The following is a 14,322-nucleotide window of genomic DNA, read 5'->3' on the forward strand; positions in this document are numbered from 1 at the left end:
GGTTCACAAAAATCTAGCAATCTCAGATTTAAAATTAACAATTGACCTAGCATCAACTACCATTTGCAGAAGAGAGTTCCAAACTTCTACCACCCTTTGCCTATAGAAGTGTTTCCTAACTTCACTCCTGAAAGATCTGGCTCTAATTTTTAGGCTGGTCCTAGACTCCCAACTAGCAGAAGAAGTTTCTCTCTATCTATCCTATCAATTCCCCTTAATGTCTTGAAAACGTCATTCAAATCACCTTTTAACCTTCTCAATTCCAGGGAATAAAACCCTAGTTTTTGTCATTTCTCCTCGTAATTTGGCCCTTGAAGTCCGGGTATCATTCTGGTAAACCTATGCTGCACTCCCTCCAAGGCCAATATATCCTTCCTAAGGTGTGGTGCCCAGAACTGCTCACAGTACTCCAGGTGTGGTCTAACCAGGGTTTTGTATAGCTGCAGCATGACTTCTACCCCCTTGTATTCTAGTCCTCTAGATATAAAGGCCAGCATCCCATTAGCCTTTTTGATTATTTTCTGTACCTGTCCATGACATTTTTACGATCTATATACATAGACCCACAAAGTCTCTTTGGATCTCCACTGTTTCTAGCTTTTCACCATTTATAAAGTACTCTGATTTACCCTTTTTAGATCCAAAGTGGATGACCTCACACTTGCCTACATTGAAATCCATTTTCCACAGTTTTGCCCATTCACTTAATCTATCAATATCCCTTTGTCATTTTGAGCCTCATTTACATGGATCCAGCAAGCTGCGCGTGCCAAACCGGCGTCCTGAGGGAGTTTGCCAGCTGGGAAGGGGGGCTGACAGTCCGAGTCTGGAGGAGGGGGGAGGTGATTCCAGGGGAGGTGGGCTTCCCATTCCTGGTGCCACAGAAAGAAAAGATCATAATGGTTTTGAGCTGCCTCCAGCGGTCCATGTAAGGACTGAAAATTAGGCGGCTCAATACCAGTACAAATGAGTGGAGCGTGTGTACCTCAAATTGGCAATTGGGGTCCTATATACAACACAGGACCCCGATTTGCATATTAAAGTGGCCTCCTGCCTGAAACAGGCGGGCGCTCTGGTCACCCATTTTGTCCTTAACAAGATAGCGCCGGCTGGAACACCAGTGTAAATGTGGTTAAATGCTATTTTTGGGCTGCTAGCACAGGCGACCATAGTTAAAATTGGTACCCTCCCTCCTCATATATATTATAGAGAATAACAGACCCTCCATGTATTATAGGTAATAGGAGACCCTGTATGTATCATAGAGAAATTGCTTACCCTGCATATATTATAAGGGAATAACAGAGACCGAATATATTACAGGGAATAATGGATCCTCTATTATAGAGAATAACAGACTCTGTATATATTATAGAAAATAGCAGACCCTATGTATATTATAGGGAAATAGTCGATCCTGTATTTACTATAGAAAATAACAGATCCTGTATATGGTATAGTGAACAGCTGACCTTGTGAATATTTTAAAGTTACAGCAGGGGCAACATATATCTATATTCACTCCGTGGCACATCGGGCCTGCAGTTGGTCCCGTGATCTAAGTAAATACTCACCGATTTCTGTGCATCAAACAACAGGTTTCTGTAGAATAGAATGAAGTGCCCGTAGTTCATATCCACCCTCGCGTCCACTTCCTGCCAGGAGAATAAATAAAGCACAGGTACCATGAATCCACAGCCTCTATCACACTCACTAGCAGAGGCACACAGTAAGAGTACTAAAAAGTACTGAACATCATTTGTCTCATCCAGCTTGCTCCTTTCCTACAGGCCAAGTACATGTTGGCCTGTCACGAATCCTCCCAATTTATTAAGTCTCCTATGAATAAAACTTTAAAAAAGATTATTTTGCTGATTCTAGAGTTTATGCAGCAAATGCTGTCGTGTATCAATGTAGCATTCTAATCCACATTATTGATCTCGAAGCAATTATGTTCGACACATGATAATCCCAAAGTCCCAACTGGACTCAACCCAGAGAATTTGATCTGTTTACATGTGTTCTAATAACCTTCAGTCTCTTTCAGAACAAGCCCTTCAGCTAGCATTTACTTTAAAGAAATTAATCAACATTATCATAGTTTTAGCGCAGTGTTAACACAGCATTGATATGGTTTGAGCACTGTATTAACACAATATTAATCGAGTTTTGGCAACAGCATCAACACAGTATTAAGTTCGTTTCAGTACATCATTAGAACAGTATTAACACAGTATTAACACACTATTGATACAATTGTAGCACATCATTACCACAGTATTGGTACCAATGTATCCTATAATTTTTTGGGGGGTGAGCGGCCCCTTTAATGGGCTGCGCAGCCCATTCAAATTCCCGCGCATGTGTGGTTTTTTCTATTTAAAAGCCGTTGAGCCGGCTGCATGGGAGCTCCAGACAGCTACGCTGCCGCACAGCTTAAAGGGAACATTGATTAGTACTTTTATGTTATTCATTCATGGGATGTGGGCGTCGCAGGCAAGGTCAGCATTTATTGTCCATCCCTAATTGCCCTTGAGACGGTGGTGGTGAGCTGCCTTCTTGAACCGCTGCAGTCCGTGTGGTGAAGGTACTCACACAGTGCTGTTAGGGAGGGAGTTCCAGGATTTTGACCCAGCGACGATGAACGAGCAGCAATATATTTCTAAGTCAGGATGGTGTGTGACTTGGAGGGGAACTTGGAGGTGGTTGGTGGTTGTGTTCTCATGCACCCGCTGCCCTTGTCCTTCTAGGTGGTAGAGGTCGCAGATTTGGGCTGTCGAAGAAGCCTTGGAGAGTTGCTGCAGTGCACCTTGTAGATGGTACACACTGCAGACAATGTGCGCCCTTGGTGGAAGGAGTGAATATTTAAGGTAGTGGATGGGTTGCCAATCAAGCAGACTGCTTTGTACTGGATGATGTCAAGCTTCTTGTTGTCGGAGATCACTCCAGGCAAGTGGAGAGTATTCCATCACACTCCTGACTTGTGCTTTGTAGATGGTGGAAAGGCTTTGGGGATTCAGGAGGTGAGTCACACGTCGCAGAATATCCAGCCTCTGACCTGCTTTTGTAGCCACTTTATCAGAGCATTAACGCAATATCAAAATAACATTAAAAAAGTACTAACCAGCATTAACACACTTCCAGCACAGTATCAACAAAGTATTAATCCAACATTAACAGAGTTTTAGCACAGTAGTCACATAGTATTAACTCAGCACTAGCACAGTATTGACACAGTATTAGCATAGTGTTAGCATAGTTTTAGTACAGCATGTAGTATTATTAATGTTGGTGCAGCATTAATATATAACTAACACAGTATTAAGACAGTATTAATAAAGATTCAACAAGATATTAATAGTCTTAGCACAATATTAGCACAACAGTAACTCAGAATTAGCACAGTATAATCTCAGTATTAGCACAGCATTAACAACGTGTTCGCTGAATATATTCCATAGTTTTACTACTCTGTTGGGAAAATCTCTTCTAAAGCTTTTTCTGGCCCTTAATAACTACTTACCTGTGCTGCTCAGTGCCTCACAACCCTGGATCGCCTGTTACATTAAAGGGTGACTTTCAAGTGGGACCTTCCACCAATTCCCTTTTGCCCCCTGCCACCTCCAGAAATGCACATCATGTAAACCCAGCATATGGGTCTTCACCCTTTTATCTTCCTCCTAACTGGTGCATATGAGTTATCCCCTGATGTGGGTAGTTTATGGTTGTGGTGGTTGGAGGTCAATCATCTCAGCCCCAGGACATCGCTGCAGGAGTTCCTCAGGGCAGTGTCCTAGGCCCAACCATCTTCAGCTGCTTCATCAATGACGTTACCTCCATCATAAGGTCAGAAATTGGGATGTTTGCTGAGCACTGCACAGTGTTCAGCACCATTCACAATTCCTCAAATAATGAAGCAGTCCATGCCCACATGCAGCAAAACCTGGACAACATTCAGGCTTGGGCTGATAAGTGGCAGGTAACATTTGCACCACACAAGTGCTAGGCAATGACTATCTCCAACAAGCAAGAGTCTAACCACTGCCACTTGACATTCAACGGCATTACCATTGCTGAATCCCCAACCACCAACATCCTGGGGGTCACCATTGACCAGAAACTTAACTGGACCAGCCACATATATACTGTAGCTACAAGTGCAGGTCAGAAGCTGGGTATTCTGCAGTGGGTGCCTCACCTCCTGATTCACCAAAGCCAGTCCACTATCTACAAGGCACAAGTCAGGAGTGTGATGGCATACTCTCCACTTGCCTGGATGAGTGCAGCTCCAACAACACTCAAGATGCTCGACACCCGCTTGATTGGCACCCCATCCACCACCTTAAACATTCACTTCCTCCACCACCAGTGCACCGTGGCTGCAGTGTGTACCATCTACAAGATGCACTGCAGCAACTCACCAAGGCTTCTTTGACAGCACCTCCCAAACCCACGACCTCTACCACATAGAAGGACAAAGGCAGCAGGTGCATGAGAACATCACAACCTCCAAGTTCCCCTTCAAGTTACACACCATCCTGACTTGGAAATATATCACCGTTCCATCATTGTTGCTGGGGCAAAATCCTGGAACCCCCTCCCTAACAGCACTGTGGGAGTACCATCACCATATGGACTGCAGCGGTGGGAGTACCATCACCATATGGACTGCAGCGGTTCAAGAAGGCGGCTCACCACCACCTTCTCAAGGGCAATTAGGGATGGGCAATAAATACTGGCCTTGTCAGTGATGCCCACATCATAGGAACGAATTTTAAAAAAATCATTGCCATCTGCAATGCCTTGGTACCCCAATGAACTGGTGTGCCAACAAACTAAGCTATTGGACCGCTGTACTGTTTGCAAGTGTAGAATGAGTTAAAAATTCTACTGGAGGATGGGAGGGATTGCAAAGTCAACTCTATTAGAATCAGTGCCTGCTACTGTAACCTTTCTTCTCGAGTTACATTAAGCCAATGACACAAAGAACATATCTCAAAAACTAGAGCCACCACCTGGGCAATATGATGGAATCTGATTCCCCTAATACCGCACTGGGGAGGTTTAGAACTCACATTACTGTGCTGTTAAAGTTTCAATGATGAGTCAGCGGTCATGGTCATTCCTTGCCCGACTTTTATTTCCTGCATGTTCAAAACTGTAAAGTGGATCCCCTTGTTATTAGGACCCATAAGAAGAGAATGTAGCAGCAAGGAGGCTTGGTACAGACAGCATGTTCTGTGTTTTCATTAATAACAAGGAAACCCGAAACAATGACTGTTATCAGAGATTATAATAGAATGTTAAATAGAGGGAGATTTATATGGCTTTTCTAGTCATGAGGGAACCGCAGTAATGTATATTATCTTAGTGATCATTATCATATGACAAACTGATATAGTGATAGGATTGTGTAAAGAACGAATGAAAGAACTTGTGTTTATATTAGCAGCTTATCACGTCCTCAGGACAACCCAAAGCACTTTACAGGCAAAGAATTACATTTGAAGTGTGTTCACTGTTGTTTTGTAGGTAAAACCATCAACCAATTTGCACACGGCAATGTCCCACAAAATGTAAACAAATGAATGAATGATCAATTCATCTGTTTTTGGTGAGGTTGGTTGAGGAAGCAATGTTAGCCAAGGAGAACTGCCTTCTATTCTTTGAACAGTGATATGGGAGCTTTTACAACCCTCTAAGCAGGTAGAATGAACCGTGGTATAAAGTCTCATTGATATCTCCACATTAAGAACATAAGAACATAAGAAATAGGAGCAGGAGTAGGCCAATCGGCCCCTCGAGCCTGCTCCGCCATTCAATAAGATCATGGCTTATTGAATTCAATTACACGCTTTTATTGTGAAGCAGTCAGTACTCTGGGAAGATAGCCCTCATTAAACAGGCCAGAGCTCTCATCTTCCATCTTGAAGACCTGTCTCTGAATGCGCATTAAGGGTTTGAAGCACTAGTTTGTCCATTCATAGCCCAGCTCTAGGTAAGCAGACCAATAGCACACAACTGTTCATAACTGAGCATAAATAGACATTAATTTTAGGCAAGTATATATCATTAGATATATATATCATTAGCTATATTGTTGAAAAGGAGAAAATTGGAGGGCAATGTGGAAAGAGCAGGGGAGTGAAACTAATTAAATAGCTCTTTCAAAGGGCCAGCACAGGAACGATGCGCCGAATGGTCTCCTCTGCTGTAAAATTCTGTAATTCTTAGGGGGCCACAAGGGTGGTTGCTGTAGTAATGGAAGTATCACATTTGCTAAGTGGGGGGCACTTTCCTGACACTGTAGTTAAGGCAAATGGAGCTGTGCAGATTTTGCTTGGGAACTTCCTATTCTGTATGGTTCAGTATCACACCAGGTGCAGCACTAACCTGACGAGTCATTGGGGCATCTCAGCTAGGGAGTGCTTGATGGGATAATGAAAGTGTTCGAATCCCAGTACTGTGACCCCTCAGCAAAATCTTTCAGAAAAAACAAAGTATATTTAAAGGGCTACCTGAAGTCAGACACTTTTTCCTGATCTACAAAAATGTGCAAGAAACACAAGAGTTGTGAGTAAAGCATTTCTACTTACCAACAGCTTGTCCCGCAGGAACCTCATATTTGGGACTCTGTAGTTGACTTGAGGAAGCATGGCCTTTAGATCCTTCACAGTGATGCTGGAAAATATTAACATGACATATACAGTTCAATAACCATACAGCATAATCATAGCATGCAAGAAGGGAGGAATGAGTGAAAGTCAGAGGTAGGACTGAGTGAAGAGAGAGGGAAGGAACATGAAGAAAAAAGAAGGAATAAATGAGTGAACGAGAGGAGCGTTATCAAACAAAATTTGACACCGAGCCACAAAAGGAGATATTAGGAGATGAATTGGTAAGTTTTAAGGAGCGTCTTAAAGGAGGAAAGAGAGGTAGAGAGGCGGAGAGGTTTAGGGAGGGAATTTCAGAGCTTAGGGCCTCGATAGATGAAGGCACGGCTGCCAATGGTGGAGCGATGAAAATCGGGGATGCGCAAGAGGCCACAATTGGAGGAGCGCTGATACCCCAGAGGGTTGCAGGGCTGGAGGAGTTTATAGAGATAGGGAGGGGCGAGGCCATGGAGGGATTTAAAAACAAGGATGAGAATTTTAAAATCGAGGTGTTGCTCAACCGGGAGCCAATAAAGGTCAGCGAGCACAGTGCTGATGGGTGAACGGGGCTTGGTGCGAGTTAGGACACGATCAGCAGAGTTTTCGTTGACCTCAAGTTTACGGATGGTGGAAGATGGGAGGCCGGCCAGGAGTGCGTTGGAATAGTCAAGTCTAGAGGTAACAAAGGCATGTGTGAGGGTTTCAGCAGCAGATGAGCTAAGGCAAGGACGGAGTTAGGCAATGTTATGGAGATGGAAATAGGTGGTCTTAGTGATGGCGCAGATATGTGGCCAGAAGCTCATTTCGGGGTCAAATATGACCAGGGATGAATATCGCCAGGGATAGGGATGAAGTTGGTGGCTAGGGAATGGAGTTTGCGGCGAGGTCCGAAGACAATGGCTTCAGTCTTCCCAATATCCAGTAGTGGATGTCGGACAAGCATTCAGACAACTTAGAGATAGTGGCGGTGTCGAGAGAGGTGGTGGTGAGGTAGAGCTTGGTGTCGTCAGCGTACATGTGGAAACTGATGCTGTGTTTTTGGATGATGTCACCGAGGGGCAGCATGTAGATAAGAAATACGAAGGGGCCAAGGATAGATCCTTGGAGGACACCAGATATAATGGTGCGGGAGCAGGAAGAGAGGCCATTGCAGGTGATTCTCTGGATGATTCTCTGAAATGAGTGAAACAGAGTAAGAAGGAATGAGTGAAAGCCAGAGGGCAGGAAGGAGTGAATGGCTTGAGAGTGCAATGGGGAATGGCAGAGTTAGGAATGAGTGAAAGGAAAAGGGTAGGAGTGAGTGAAAGGCAGAGGGTAGGAATGAATGAATGGCTTAAGGTTGCAATGGTGGAAAGGCAGAGACAGGAATAAGTGAAAGGCAAAGATAGGAATGAATGAGTGCCAACCACATCATCTGGATATCCCTGTCATTCTAGTGTATGTACAGTATGTGCTGAGGCGTGAAAGGTGCTATACAAATCCAAGCCTTTCTTTCTTTTTCCTTAGGCTGGAGACAATGGCTCAGGCCTTGCTCTGTCACACTTCAGCCGGTGCAACGAGATCATTGGAATTTTGCTTACTCAAACATTCAGGAGGAGAAATTGGGTGTTGCCCCCTTAACTGCATGTAAGAGATTCCATGATAACTGGGTGCTACCGGCTTTGCGACCGGGTGCGGCAAGAGTACCGACGCCCACGAACTTTCCCTGCAGGTTAGCTGCAGCAGTAACCCCTAACGCCAAAAACTCCTGTGTCCATCTTGTGACGTCATCCGGAGCGCAGCGCCCCGGTACCACCCCAGATGCGAACTTGGCTTCTGCCCAATGCAGCATTGCAGGGCATCATCACCGGCAGCTGCAGGAGGCGTTGTCACCGCGGATGGCCGCTTGGGGAGCGGTAGTTAAAGGGATTGCTGGTGAGGTAGGCGAAAAATGTTTCATCAAGACTCTGCATTTTTTTCTGTTTTTCAGGTACTCCGATTGATCAGCCCTGCACTCTGACACAGTGCTTGGGGCTAATCGGCACCGATCGGAGGTGCCGTCAGCGATCAGGGGATTCGTTTTCTGGCAGAGCCAGCAGCAATGGCCATCGGCGATCAGGGGATACCTGGGATGGCAGGAATGACGTAAGAGGAGAGATTGGGTCGATTAGGCTTATATTCGCTAGAGTTTAGAAGAGTGAGAGGGGATCTCATTGAAACTTATAAAATTATAACAGGACTAGACAGACTAGATGCAGGAAGGATGTTCCCGATGGCCGGGGAGTCCAGAACCAGGGGTCACAGTCTAAGGATAAGGGGTAAGCCATTTAGGACAGAGATGAGGAGGAATTTCTTCACCCAGAGAGTGGTGAACCTGTGGAATTCTCTACCACAGAAGGCAGTTGAGGCCAATTCATTAAATATATTCAAGAAGGAGTTGGATATATTTCTTAAGGCTAAAGGGATCAAGGGATATGGGGAGAAAGCAGGGACAGGGTACTGAATTTGGATGATCAGCCATGATCTCATTAAATGGCGGAGCAGGCTCGAGGGGCCGAATGGCCTACTCCTGCTCCTATCTTCTATGTTTCTATGTTTCTGGCAGAGCCTGCAGAAATGGCCGTCGGCGATCAGGGGATTCGTTTTCTGGCAGAGCCTGCAGTAAAGGCCCTTCCCTTTAAGGGAGGTAAAGAGCCTCTGATCCCAGCAGCGCTGTACTGGACATTGTGCAGCGCTCTGCCGCTACCGCCCCTCATGCCTGGTTTAGCACTCCAAGGGAAGTGGTAGTGCTTGATTTAGTGCTCCACTTCCTTCCTGGAGCACTAAACCGGAAGTCTGCGTCCGTTAGAATTGGGTAGCGCCCAGCGATACTTTTGCGCTCCCATAAAAGTTAATGGGGCGATACCCAATTTCTCCTCCTGAATGTTTGAGTAACCAAAATTCCAATGATCTCGTTGCACCGGCTGAAGTGTGACAGAGCAAGGCCTGAGCCATTGTCTCCAGCCTAAGGAGGAAGAAAGAAAGGCTTGGATTTGTATAGCACCTTTCACGCCTCAGGACAGGCGGAAGTCACACCCCCATCCACATCCATGGGGCTGTGGTGGAAAGGGTGGACAGCTTTAAGTTCCTCGGAGTCCACATCACGGAAGACCTCTCCTGGTCCCTCAATACCTCCTCTCTGGTGAAGAAGGCCCAGCAGCGCCTATATTTCCTAAGGAGGCTGAAGGGATGTAACCTGTCACCCCTGATCCTCTCTAACTTTTACCGCTGCACAATAGAGAGCATCCTGATGAACTGTATCACAGTGTGGTATGGCAGCTGTAGCTCCCATGACCGGAAAGCCCTGCAGCGGGTAGTCAAAACTGCCCAACGCATTACCGGCACCCGGCTACCGACCATAGAGCACATATACCAGAAACGCTGTTTACGGAGGTCACGGACCATCATCAAAGACCCTACCCACCCCAGCCACAGTCTGTTCGCCCTCCTGCCGTCTAGGAGACGCTACAGATGCATTCGCACCCGAATGACCAGATTTAGGAACAGCTTCTTTCCCAGGGCTGTCATCCTACTGAACTCCACAAATAAACTCTAAAGCCTGCACATCTGCCAATGCACTTTGTTATGGTTATGTTTATGTTAATGTATTACAAGCCAAATGAATGTTGAATGTTTAAATGTCTTAATCTAAATGTACACTCTCGGGAGCTGCAAGCCTACATTTCGTTGTACTGCACTTGTGCACTAACAATGACAATAAAGTTGATTATGATTATGATTAAGTGCAGTACTTTTTTTGATGTGTAGTCACTGTTCTAATATAGAAAAATGGGCGACAGCCAATTTGCACACAGCTAGGTCCCACAAACAGCAATGTGATAGGCCAGATAATCTGTTTTGGTGATGTTGATTGAGGGATAAATATTGGCAAGGACACTGGGGATAACTCCCCTGCTCTTCTTTGAAATAGTGCCGTGGGATCTTTTATGTCCACTCGAGAGAGAGAGCAGACGCCAGGCCTCAGTTTAACATCTCATCCAAAAGACGGCACATTCGACAGTGCAGCACTCCCTCAGCACTGCATTGGGAGTGTCAGCCTGAATTACATGCTCACGTCTCTGATTCAGACACTTACGCCATCTTTCTTCTTTATGAAAATTAGTCTGAAACTATCAAACCCATTGGGCAACCCATTGGGCACCGCATGCTCAAGAGAATGCAATCATGGAAGCTTTTCAGTTTTTTATGCAATACTTTCTGATACCATAAAAATGCATTCAAAGTCATAAAAAGTACAGTGAAGTCTCATTAAGATCATTTTCGTGATCTGTGTACATGGACCCCTTGGAGCGCCACTGCTCCTAACTTTTCACCATTTAAAAAATACTCGGATCTATCCTTTTTTGGTCCAAAATGGATGGCCTCACACTTACCTGCATTGAAATCCATCTGCCACAGTTTTGCCCATCTTTGTGTCATTGGCAAACTTAGATATATGGCCTTCTATTGTGTTATCTAAATCATTATTAAATATAGTGAATAGTTGAGGCCCCAGCACAGATCCTTGTAGGACACCACTAGTCACTTCCTTCAAATTCGAGTAAATACCCATTATCCCTACTCTCTGTCATCTACCGCCTAACCAATCACCTAACCAGGTCAATAATTTGCCTTTAATTCCATGAGCTTTAATTTTAGCTAACAGTCTCTTATGTGGAACCTTATCGAATGCCGTCTGGAACTCAGTATAAAATACATCCGTAGACATTTCCCTGTCTACTACTTTAGTTACTTCCTCAAAAAATTCAACTAAGTTCATTAGACATGATCTACCCTTTACAAATTTATGTTGACTCTCTCTAATCAGCTCAAATTTATCTAAATGCTCAGTCCTACTGTCCTTAATTATAGATTCCAATAATTTCCCAACAACAAATGTTAGACTAACAGGTCTATAATTTCCTGGTTTCTCTCTCTCACGTTTCTTAAATAATGGAGCAATTTTCCAATTTAAAGGACAATTCCTGAATCGAGAGAGCTTTGGACGTTTATGGCTAAAGCATCTGCAATTTCTTCACCTACTACTTTTAAAACTGCGGTGGAAACCACCAAGTCCTGGGGATTTGTCAGTCTTTAGTGCCATTATTTTTTCTAAGACCGTTTTCTTGCTTACATTAACTTTAGTGAGTTCCAGTCCTTGATACATCATTCATTTCCCTGGAAAGCCAGGTATGTTATCCTCTTCTTCTATTGTGAAGACTGATACAAAGTAATTATTCAACATGTCTGCCATTTCCTTATTTTCATTTGCAATATTACCTCCATCTGTTTTTAAAGGGCTACCCTTTTTCTACTACAGGGTAATATAATTGTAAAACCTTTTTGTGTTAATCTTGATATCCCTCAAAAGTTTCTTTTCGTATTCCCATTTTGCAGCTCTTATTATCTTTTTTGTCTTCCTTTACTGTTCATTGTTTCTCTCCCAGTCCCCTGGATTTACACTATTATTTACACATTTATATGTTTGTTCCTTTAGTTTTATAGAAACATAGAAAAATAGGAGCAGGAATAGGCCATTCGGCCCTTCGAGCCTGCTCCGCCATTCAATATGATCATGGCTGATCCTCTATCTCAATACCATATTCCCGCTCTCTCCCCATACCCCTTGCTGCCTTTTGTGTCTAGAAATCTATCTATCTACTTCTTAAATATATTCAGTGACTTGGCCTCCACAGCCTTCTGTGGTAGAGAATTCCACAGGTTCACCACCCTCTGAGTGAAGAAATTTTTCCTCATCTCAGTCCTAAATGTCCTACCCCATATCCTGAGACTGTGACCCCTCATTCCAGACCCCCAGTCAGAGGAAACATCCTCCCTGCATCCAGTCTGTCTAGCCCTGTCAGAATTTTATACGTTTCAATGAGATCCCCTCTCATTTTTTAAACTCTAGAGAATACAGGCCTAGTCGACCCAATGTTATGTTATCTATGTTATCTCTCACCTCTTTTGCCCACCATGGCTGTTTTATTTGGTAAGTAGGGGTATATATTGATGCTGTATTAAGCTAAATTCGTTTTTGAACATAGAGACATTGGTCCCTGCTGCCCCTAAATTTTTTTATGCTTAAATCCACACCTGCCAAAAACTAGTGTAAATGCAGGAAATTTGCATGAGCTGCACTTTTGTATGAGGGTTGAGCTATGTTAATGAGCAGCAGAAGGTTTTGGTAAAGGCTTTGCAGAATCAGCGGGAGAGATCGTGAAAATTCAGGTGCAAGATAAAAGCTGGCATAAGTCGCTGACACTTGAATTTCCTCGACAGTTTGAGCTTAAAATCGTCATGGCACAGTAATTACGACAATGTTTCGGCACAAGCTTCCAGGAAATTCCAGGCCAGAGACTGTTTCTGATCATTGCTTTTTTCCCCCCAGAACATAGTCATCATGCATTTGCTGCAGTGACCAGAGTTGCACAGCAGAGCGCAGCAGCGATGATTCTGTTCTCAGTCTGCAGGCCTTGCATATTGCACCGGAACACAGACCCAGGGAGCTGAGCAGCCGTGTCTGACAGGGTTTCCATAAATCTGACAGATGACAGATGGCTGACCTTAAAGGGGCAGTATCTGTCAGAATTCCTCTCCTACAAGGGAGATATCCCTGCATACAAACCACAATCTGGAGCAAAGACGGTGACAGGAATTCAAATTTGCCACAGTTTTTACAATAATGAATGCAAACAACTCTCTCACATTTAGCAGGTGTCTAACGTGGGTGATTTCAATCCCCTACCCTTTTGCCCTGATCTCCTACATGCTTGCATTGTGCTGGTAATTCCCAACATATCTCCTGCTTTCTCTCACTGGAAAACAAGGGAAGATAAGGTATTGCGATGTGTGGGTTATTACATATCTGCTCTCTCACTCATTTCGGTTCAAATGTGTAGCCTACTTTGATGTATCTCACTCTTTAGTATAACACATTTAAAAGGTTTGTGATCAATCTCACTCCTTTTAATTCTAAGTTTCACTCTTAATGGTTCTCTGATCTTGACAGCTACTGTGCTTTATAGGAATATTGAAGATATGGAGGTAATTTTGACTTAGTGCGATAATGTAAAATGGGTGATAGTGAATCAGCAGCCCGTTTTACATCGCTCCCCATTTTTATTTCCATTAAAGTCAATGGCTGCCGACTCACTATCACCCAATTTACACTACTGCACAAAATTACCCCCATAAGTTCAATAGTTTTAATAGGGAGATTTCACTGCCAGTCTGCATGCTGGAATAGCCCTACGTGCCTAATACATTTACAATCTCACAGTCAGGAGAGCTGAGAAGAGAGAAAGAAAAATTCAGAGGTGGGGGAATGGAGAAAAAGAAGTCTTGAAATCATCCCAACCTGCTTTTGGGCTATTAATGGAACACTGGGACAATCGCTCTATCCCCATTGTTATCTTTCTATCTCTTTCTTCCTCTCTGTCTATTTCATTCGCTACTCTTTCTATCTGTCTCTCTCTCTCAACCTGTCCCCATCTCTCTGTGGGTAACTGTGGCTAAGTGGTAGCATTCTCACCAGCAACTTGAGCACATAATCTAGGCTGACACTTCAGTGCAGTACTGAGAGTGCTGCACTGTTAGAGGTGTTGTCTTTTGGATGAGATGTTAAACCGAGGACCCGTCTGCCCTCTCG

General features: G+C 44.1%; 1 protein-coding gene across 1 annotated transcript in view; it reads right to left on the bottom strand.

The window, feature by feature from the left end:
• LOC147114648 (1-phosphatidylinositol 4,5-bisphosphate phosphodiesterase gamma-1-like) overlaps positions 1 to 14,322 on the bottom strand; it is a 326,116-nt gene that overhangs the window by 133,921 nt on the left and 177,873 nt on the right. Inside the window, exons 5-6 of the mRNA XM_085992491.1 lie at positions 6,597 to 6,681; positions 1,575 to 1,655 (exon numbers count right to left, since the gene is read on the bottom strand). Of these exons, the coding sequence (XP_085848617.1) occupies positions 1,575 to 1,655; positions 6,597 to 6,681 (166 nt within the window). The remainder of the gene's footprint in view (positions 1 to 1,574; positions 1,656 to 6,596; positions 6,682 to 14,322) is intronic.

This window comes from Somniosus microcephalus, chromosome 7 (assembly GCF_052327205.1).
Source record: "Somniosus microcephalus isolate GS21.2 chromosome 7, FLI_Smic_1.0, whole genome shotgun sequence".
NCBI lineage: Eukaryota > Metazoa > Chordata > Chondrichthyes > Squaliformes > Somniosidae > Somniosus > Somniosus microcephalus.